Source organism: Antechinus flavipes, chromosome 4 (genome assembly GCF_016432865.1).
Source record: "Antechinus flavipes isolate AdamAnt ecotype Samford, QLD, Australia chromosome 4, AdamAnt_v2, whole genome shotgun sequence".
Classification (NCBI taxonomy): Eukaryota; Metazoa; Chordata; class Mammalia; order Dasyuromorphia; family Dasyuridae; genus Antechinus; species Antechinus flavipes.
In genome coordinates, this window is record NC_067401.1 from 107,288,751 (window position 1) to 107,299,176 (window position 10,426).

The 10,426-nt window shown below is 31.9% G+C and overlaps 1 protein-coding gene across 1 annotated transcript; it reads right to left on the minus strand.

Moving 5' to 3' along the window:
• Positions 1-707: 707 nt before the first annotated feature.
• LOC127561310 (olfactory receptor 10R2-like) lies at positions 708-9,962 on the minus strand. Its single transcript, XM_051996592.1, is given in 3 exon segments — positions 708-800; positions 802-1,737; positions 9,939-9,962. Coding segments are annotated over 3 exon segments (1,053 nt in total).
• Positions 9,963-10,426: the final 464 nt, after the last annotated feature.

Here is a 10,426-nt window from a genome sequence, read left to right on the forward strand (position 1 = left end):
CTTTTCTGAACTTTACAGGGAATTAACTGAGTAAACAACCTCTACCTCCCCATTTAAATTCTCTCCTAATAATAGTGCTTTCCATATGTTTTCTCATTTGACCCTCACAACTAAACTGTGAAATCATTTATATATAATTATTAATATATGTTATACACATGTCATACATTAACAATAATTCTAATATTAATATATGTTAATAAACATAGTTCATATACACTATACATGTATATATGTACACTATATATAGGTGTATTCTACATATATAGAATATATACATATAACATATATTACACATTGTGATATATAATCTTATATATAGGACATATATATTATATGTGTATATATATATATATACACATATAGAATATATATATATATATATACATATATATATATATATATACACACATGAACATATTTTTCCATTTTGTGGATAGGAAAATTGAGGTTTATGATGTTTAAATACAATACAGTTAATATTAGAGAAGAGATCAAATCCAGGAATTCCTCATTTCAAAATCAGTATTTCCTGCTACCCCATGCTGCTTTAAAATACTTCATACCCCTTTTCCTAGCATTAAATAATCCTACCAATTCTCAAAGATGGTATTCTGAAATGTTTTAGATTTATACACACTGTAGGCAGAAAAAAAATCTCTACACAAAGCATCTAGCAAATATAAAAAGCATCTAATTAGGAATACCTAACCAAGGCATATGGCAACATCAGTTAATGACTTGTTTATTCGGATTTGTGAAATGTTAAAATTATATAGTTTTATGGGAAAACTCTCTCCAGTTGATCACTTTCTGAATGGCTACCTGGACAGCTCTATTCCTGAGGCTGTAAACCATAGGATTCAGCAAGGGAGTAATAATAGTATAAGTAACTGTTATCAACTGGTCTTTAATTGATGTCACCCTGGATGAGGGTCTCAGATAGACAAAGGATGCACAGCCATAGTGGACAACCACCACTGTTAAATGGGAGACACAAGTAGAGAAGGCCTTCTTCTTCCCTTCAGTGGATGGAATTTTCAAGATGGTACTCACAATGAAGCCATAGGAGACACAGATGAAAATAAATGGGACCACGAGCACAAAAACACTACAGATAAATATGAACAGCTCATTGACATAAGTGATACCACAAGCAAGATGAATAACAGGTGAAATATCACAGAAGTAGTGGTTGATCTTATTAGAGTTACAGAAGGGTAAGCTGAAGACCAAGGTTGTAATTGCTGTTGAGATAAGAAAGCCAGTCACCCCACATATGACTACCAGTACTCTACATGTTCTCCAGTTCATGATAATAGGATAACGCAGAGGGTGGCAGATAGCAGCATAGCGATCATAACCCATTACAACCAACAATAAACAGTTGTTGGCTGCAAAGCTAAGAAATAAGAACATTTGAAATGCACAGCTGGTAAAGGAGATGGTCCTGAGCACAGAGAGAAGATTGATGAGCATCTTTGGCAGGATAGCAAAGGTATAACAGGTCTCAGACACCGAGAGAGCACCCAAGAAGAAGTACATCGGGGTATGGAGGCTGTGTTCCAGGATTATGACAGTGACAATGGTGATATTCCCAATCAGGATGACAAGATAGAGAAAAAGGAAGGTAACAAAGAGCAAAACCTGCATTTCTTGGAGTTTGGAAAAGCCCATCAAGAGGAATTCAGTGACCATGGTTATATTCTCAGAAGGAAGTTGCCTCCATGGAATGACCTGCAAAGAGGGAGGAAGAAAGAGGCTGCTGAGTTCAATAGCTGTAGAACATTTATTCAGAACTATGTAGGAGATTGCTATTACTTTAAATTTGTCCAATATAGTCCATACATTGGTCAATAAGTATAGTCAAAAACCTTAAGTGAAAGAAAAGAAATGTGAGAAGAATTAAAAGTAGTAGTTAGTAGTGAGTGAGATATAAATATAGTTAAGTGAGAAGTTTAAAGCCCTAAAAAGTGCATTTTGACTATTCCCATTGACTAGATTCAACCTATATCAAATTTAGGGTACTATATTTGGGATTTACTGAGACCAAGAGGATAAAGATTATTTGGGTTTACATTTTTCACAAACATTCAAAAGAACAATCAGGGTTAAGTGACTTGCCCAGGATCAGACAGCTAGGGAGTATTAAGTGTTTGAGACTATATTTGAACTCTGGTCCTCTTAATTTCAGGGCTGGTGCTCTATCCACTGTAGCAGCTAGCTGCACTTATAGTAGTTTCTTAAGACTCCCTTAACAGGGAAAACATATTTGACTAGAATCAATCTTTATTAATAAATAATTGATTCACTGAATAAGCAAGTAATCATGGAAATCAGGGGTACTATCTCAAAAATTACGGTAACTCTAATTTCAATAGCCACTCCCAATGAGATTATAGATACTGATATTGTATCTTTAAAAAGCAATTCAGTCTTAGAGAATTGTAATTTTATTTGTCATTGGAGATACAGTTAACTCTAATGTCTGGAAAAAATATCAAATGAGGTAATGATAATAATAATAATATTTCTTTTCATGGAATATCTCTTTTCATGGAAATCTGACTTAAATTATTAATTTTGCAAAGAAAAATAATTAATGGTGCACTTGAAAGATTTTGACTACTCTTATATATGATCTAAATGATGTGACTGTGTTTCCATAACTGAGAAATTAGATGTTTCAGTTATGGTTAGATATAACTTTGGTCATGATCTTCTTCACAAATGTCACTATAAATAAGTACTTTTGTCTCTGTTTTGTTGGGGGTTTTATACCATGAATAAATGGTATAATCAAAAATCTTGATATTGTTATGTTTAGAAGATTAGGGGACTAAAGAAAGAGAGGTAGAGTAAAGATTATGGGAAAAAGAGGATTTTCTAGTATATATGTGACTCAGAGTTAATTAACTAGTGAGAGAAGTGCTACAATTTTAAGTATAATGAAAAAAAATTAGATCAGACCTAATTTGTGATTTTTTTAAATATAAGATATGATTCTTTATGACCAAGTGAGATTTATACTGGGAATGTAAGGATGCATCAACACTAGAGGGAAAAATGCAGTAAATCATATCAAAACAAAAACTACAAAAGATATGACTTTAAAAAATAAATATAGAAAAAGTCTTTGATTAGCTATAATACTCATTTATATTAAAAAAAAAAAACAAGAATCAGCACTTAGCCCTAAAAGAGCTTTTTTAAATATAATAAAATATGTATCTAAAACCAAAGCAAGCTTCCTATACCATAAGAATACACTAAAACTTTTCCCAATAAACATAATGTAGAACAAAGATGCCTACTTTTCTATCTAGAATTTATTGCTATTATTATAGAAAACCTAACATAAGCAAAGAGAAGGAAAAGAAATAAACAACCTAATACCAATAATAAGATTGTATCCTCCAAATCCTTAGCATCTATATTCATAATGAAAAATTAACTGCATTTCAAAAAGACTTTAACAATTAAAATAGAAAACCCTTCTCACTCTACTCCTTTCCCCAATTACACTTTCACTCTGCCTTAACTAAATGCAAAGATAGTCATATTCTTGATCTTAGCATCACCCACAACTTTACCAACCTTATATTCAAAAGTGCAGAAATCGCTTTATCTGACTGTAACATATTGCTTTTTCATCTCTCTTTCTGCCTTCCTTTTTCAATGTCTACTCTCCATCATTTTATGTAGAAAGGAAATTTTTTTCTAACTCTTCTTAATCCGCTGATCTTTTATTTCCTTTATATGTTGTATATAACTTGTTTGTACATATCCATTTGTTTTCTTCTTCATAATTTACGACCTCCTCAAGAGTAGCAATTGACTTGTGTTTTGTTTTTGTTTTGTTTTGTTTTGTTTTTTATCCCCAGCACTTAGCACATTGGCACATAGTATATGTTTAATAGATGTTGATTGATTACTGATTGATTAATGTACCTCCCGGTTTTAGACAAAACTACCAGAAAGATAAACATGTGTGAACATAAAGAATTGAACAGATTGCTGGAAAAACAAGTGCTAAAAGAATTACATTGCTTCCTAAATAGGACTGCTAAAGATTTTTTTTTCAGCATCACATGACACTTTTAGAAAAAAATGACCACCTGCCATCTGGGGAAGGGGATGGGGGGAAGGAGGGGAAAAATTGGAACAAAATGTTTGGCAATTGTCAATGCTGTAAAATTACACATGCATATAACTTGTAAATAAAAAACTGTAATAAAAAAAGGTTTTTTAAAAAAGAAAAAATGACCAAGTACTAGGGCACTGACAGATTTCAAATAAATGTAAAAGGCAGAAAAAACAAATACATCCTTTGTAAACCATACTGAAAATAATAATAATAATTAGATTAGGGAGTATAAGCAAAAGATGGGTACAAAAAGAAACAATAATGAAATCCTAACTAATTAGTTGGTCAAGGAAAAAATCACAGAAACAAAATTATGTAAAAGAAAATGAAAATGATAAAAATAATATACTGAAACTTCTAAAATACAACTAAAGTAGTCCTCAGACATATATGTATTGTGATACATATACACATGCATACATGTGTGTACATATATGTACATATATGTGCACATAAATATAAACATGCATATCCATCACTAAAATATGCATGGATGAAATAGAAAAGTAGAGGACTAATAAGATGAATAGGAGTTAAAAAATTTGACAGCCACTAAATCAAGAAATCCAAGTAAGCTCAATAGTGAAGATAATGAAAATTCAAAAAAAAAAAAAATAGATAATCTGAAAACTAAAAAAGACTATAAAATAATAACTAAAAATAAAAGTCCTTTGAAATAACTATCAAAATTGATAAACATTTATCTAATTTGCCTCAAGTTTTCTCAACTGTAACGTAACTATTTTGCTGAATTGTAATAAGGATCAGATGAAATAATATTTGCAAAATGGACTTATCACAGTGTTTGGCATATAGTATTATATAAATGCCTAGTCCCTTCCTTTTTCCCTCTATTCTTTTCCTTTACAATCCAAGCCCAAATTTTCAGAACAATGCTTAATTTTTACTGTGCCACTTCCCTGCCAAGGAATATTTAGTTGATTCTTTTTGATTGTGTAATAAAATAAAAACTCCTCAACATCACATTTAAAACACTAAACAATCTGGCGCCAGTCTGGACTTAATTAACACTGCTTCTTCACCCCTCCTCCTTCAGTCATAATGACTGTTTTTGCTACTGACTAATGACTAAACATTTTTTGCTGCTCCTGAATTTTATCCAGCCTTCTCAAACTACTGCTCCATAAATTCACGCATAAGACTGTCTTGTCATTCCTGGAACATTCTCCCCCATTTCTACATTTTGTGATCGTTATTAGGTTTGAGTCAACATGATAGCATGAGAATCAGCATTTTTTTCCTCCTATTACCTTATACACCTCTTCTAAAATACCTAAAAAATGTGCCAGATCACATTTTGATCAGGAAAAAAACAATAAAAAGTCAAAAGGAATATTTTTTTCCAGCTTAGGGCAGCTTAAGAATATAAACAGAGAGAATTTTGGTAAGTTAGGGTGTCTGGCCAGAAGCACAGCACATCAGTGCAGTGGAGGAAACAATAGCAAGCATTATAAGACCCAGGGAAGGTAAAAGATCTGAGAATGAATACACGTTGGTGCTAAATCACACAATCTTGAAAGTACTAAAAACATACAAGTACTCAAAATGAGCTGTTGAAATAGTAGAAAAACATAAAATGACAGAAGTTCAAATCAGACATCGTCCCTAAAATAAACAGAATCCAAAACTAACAAAAGTCCAAAGGCAAGGGGAAGCTTTGAAAAATGAGCAAATAAAAAAGAACCTGACCCCCACAAAAAGCTAGATGGTGAAAAGAAAGCTCAAGAAACAAAACACAGAAGAAGACAATGACATGAAGAGATAGAATAATCATCTACAGGCAAAGCCAGAAAAAAAAATGCTGATTGGACACAGTGCCAAGAAGAATTCTTAAAAAAAAATAAGATATTTTTTTTTAAAAAAAAAAGATGTTTTAAACACCAGATAAGAGTGATAGGAAGGAAAAAATGGGGAAAAAATTAGAGTTATGCAAGAAAGTTATGAAGAGAGAACTAACAGTTATGTGAAAGATGTATAAAACACATAAAAAATAATCCCTTAAAAATTAGAATTGACAAAATGGTAAAGGAAATATAAAATGTTACTGAAAAAAAGAACTCTAAAAAAGCCAAAAACAGAGAAAGATAGCTATCGACCAATTCCCCTAGTAAAAATTGGTGCAAATTCTTAAAACAAAATATTAATAAGGAGAATACAACAACATACTACAAAGATTATATTCTATGACCAAGCCAGATTTATATCAGGAATGCCAGACTGGTTCTGCATTACAAAAACTATAAGAATAGCAATATCAATATCATATTAATAATCAAAAAATTATAGAATCATATGAATTGATGCAATAAAAGCTTTTGACAAAATACCACATTCATTCCTATTTTGAAAAGCACTAAAATGCATAGAAAGAAATGGATTTTTCCTTAAGAGGATAGATAATATCTGTTTAAAACTAAGAATAAGCTTTGTATCTAATGGGGATCCTTTCCAATAAGATCAGGGATGAAACAAAGATGCCATTAACACCATTACTGTTTAATAATGTATTAGAAATGGCAGGTAGAAGAATAAGACAAGAAAAAGAAATAAAGGGGAAAGGAATAAATAATGACTTGCTTTTTGCAGATGATATAATAATTTACTTAGAGAGTTCTACAAAGTCAACTTAAAAACTAATTAAAACAATTAACAAGTTCAGCTAAGGAGCAAGATATAAAACAAACTATGCAAATCACCAGCATTTCTACATATATATATATTTTTTTAAATCAGAAAAAAGAAACAAAAAGAAATTTCATCAAAAATAACTAACAATGACATAAATCACACCCAGAAACTAATATGAACACAGTTACAAAATTCTTTTCACACAAATAAAGACACATCTAAACAATTATAAAAGTATAATAAGCAATTGGATATATAATAAATATGATAATATTGTATATAACAATATGTCATTTAAATAAATTATATATAAATATAATAAATAATTGGAAAATATAAAAAAAGAAAATGCTACCCAAATTAATTTGCTTATTTAGTACCATAGCAATAAAATTACCAATGAATTATTTTATAGAGATATAAAAATTAATAAAATTCTTCTGGGGAAAAAATGGTCAAAAATATCAAGGGAGTCAATGAAAAACAATGGGAAAGAATATACTTATAAGTACAAGACTTCAAATTGCACAATAAAGTTGTGAACATCAGAACAATTTGGTACTAAATAAAAAATAGAGTGATTGATCAATGGAACAAATTAAATATATGATATAAAGACACAAATAAGCACAAATTATGCCCTATGAATATGATGGAATACTCTTCTGCTGCCAGAAATGACAAAGGGCAAGATTTCAGAAAAACCTGGCAAAACCTCTGTGAACTAATGCAAAGTAAATTGAGCAGAGGTAGAATAGTGATCTAAATAGTAATATCAATATTATAAAGATAATCAACTTTAGAAGACTTAATAACTTAATACAATAATTCACCACAATTTCTAAGGACCTTTGATGAACTATCAGTTTCTATAGCCTCCCTTCAATTAGTACCACTGTTCAGTGCTCTCATGCATTCCCAGGTCCCTACTAAAATCATAATGACAACATCAGATCTTTCCAAGGTAGAGTCAACTTTCTGGGAATGAATGAATAATTACAATTAAAATATGTTTCTAAAGTCCAAATATAGGCAATTCCTTTTTTGTTCCTTTCATTTTCTACTGCTCAATTATGTGGCATAGTGGAAAAAACACTCCAGTATGGGGTGAGAGGAAATGGATTCAAATACTGTTTCTTATTAATGGGTATGACCAGTATTAGCTATTTCAACATCTCTTTTCCTCTATAAAATAAGGAGACTAGATTATTTCTAAAATTTCTTCCAGCTCTAAATCTATAAACCTACTCAATTCCAGCCAATTTAATTCAACAAACATTAAATACCTAGTAGACAATTCACTCTAATATCTTCCATTTAAGTCCCTTAATCATTCCTGTTTCCCATCAGAAGGCAGTAGTAGTTGTCATCAGAATTCTGTTAATACTTGTCCTAGCAATTCTGTTATTTTGAAGCTCCTTTATCAAATTCAAATTACTGCTGCTAAATATTGTTCTGCCTTACTAGTGAAAGATACCGATCACTATCAAGAAAATGTTAAGTAAAATAACTCAACACCATTAGTTTCCTGATAGTCTTTATTTAATCAACTTTAACTTAGTTATCAACAATTATTTATTAAGTGCTTATTAGGTGCCATATACATTGTGCTGCTACCTAATTTTAATCATTGAAGAGATGCAGCCTCAGTCAAACTAAAATTTCTTGAAAATCTTAGCTTAAAAAGGTCAAGATTTCCCATTTCATCCAGGGTCATCTTCATTTGTCTTGATCTATATCTTGCCACTGAAACCTAATGGCTCCAAGGAAAAGTGAGGCAAGTGACTTTGCACAGCACTCCCTCACTTAAATCCAATTCACTTGCATTTCATGGCATCACCTCCCTGATATCACAGTCCTCTTCGAGAACGAAGAACAAAACAACAATAAAGCATAGAATCCAGAAGTGGAAGGAACTTGAGGGATTATGTAGCATGACTCCTGCTTAAATCATGAATTCCCACTGTGACATGATCATGGCAAGTGATTACAAGGACACCATTAATAAGTGATCATTACCTCCAGTGATTAGGGAGTTACTATCTCATAAAGCAGCCCATTTGATATTCAATTAACTCAAAGTTAGGAGTGTTTTTCTTAAATTAAATTAAAATTTCTCTCCTTGTAACTTTTCGATCAGGACCAGTTTTACCTACTGTAGTCAAGCAGAATAAATTCCTGTTCAACACAGCAATCTGTTAAATGTTTCAAAACCAATTAGTTAGTATCTAAGGGAGAATTTGAACTTTAATTCTCCTGAATCCAGGTAAGCACTGTCTATTATATCACTGCAAAGATTGTTTCTTACATATATTTATTCCCTCTATCCTGAGAGTAAGGTATTATTATTTTTATCAGATATGAATTGGTCAAGGTGGCTAAAGGCCCTTTCTAACTAAAATGCTGTGATTCTGGGATCCTCATTTTATAGATAAGGAAATTAAATCCCTAAGAGGTTAAATGAGGCAGGTTGGGTAGTGCAGTAACTAGAGAACTGAATTTGGAGTCAGGAACACATTATTTTAAATCTAGTCTCAGACATATACTAGCCATATAACCTGAGAAAATCATTTAACTTCTGTCTGCTTCTGTTTTCTCTATGAAATAGGCAGAAACATCTGCCTCCCAGGGTTGTTGTGAGAATTAATGAGATAATATTTATAAAACTCTTTGCAAAACTTAAAAGTTCTAGATACATACATACATAGTAATAGTAGTAGTAGTAGTAGTAGTAGTAGTAGTAGTAGCAATAGCAGTAGTGGTAGTAGTAGTCATTTTGCCAAAGTTTACACACAATTCAATTAGTAGGACCAGGAGAAAATCAGGGTTTTCTTAGTCCCAATCCTATATTCTGCCTATGTCATCAGAGAAGCAAGGAATAAGGATACTTATTGAGTCAGCATAGCTCTTCTAGTTTTTGTGCCAGTATGGATAAATTGCTGCAGCTGTTAGTGGAATGAACAATTCATTTAAGTGTCTGTTATATGTCAGGCACTATGTTAGCCACTGGGGATACAAGTCCAAAGAATGAAACAGTCCCTAGTTGAAATAAACTTTCATTCCATTGAAGGATGTGATTGACAAATAGACTTAAGTGGAATTGCCTCCAGGATTTTGCCCGGCCAAACTAGGTCTCACTTACCTCATCACTACTCTGGCTCTTCATTCTTGATATTGATTTTATGGTAGATGGTCCTCAGAGTGAGACAGAAAAGTGAAATCCAAGGAAAAAAAAAAGCTTTCCAGAGAGGAAGATCACCTTCACTTATTCCTTTTTTTATATAATGTGAGTTTTTATGATGACATAACTCTGGCTCTGCAATGGCAAAGGATAAAAAGAAAGAGCAGTTACTGGGTCAATACATTTATCTCCCTACTAATTCAGAAAACTACCATAAAAGGTGGGTTTTCTGGGGTGACAGACAAGAAAGATGAAATTGAGAGCTGTGGAGACACTTGCATGTGAAAAGGAGGGAAACTCTAATGGGAGAGGGGTCAGAGATAAAAGATAAATAAGGATAATTGCTCAATTGGCCAGAAAAAAAAAGATACAGAGAACATAAAGGACACTGGATCTTCTGGAATAGAATACAAAGGTAGAAACAAAGTCAGAGTTTGAAAGTTCCTTGA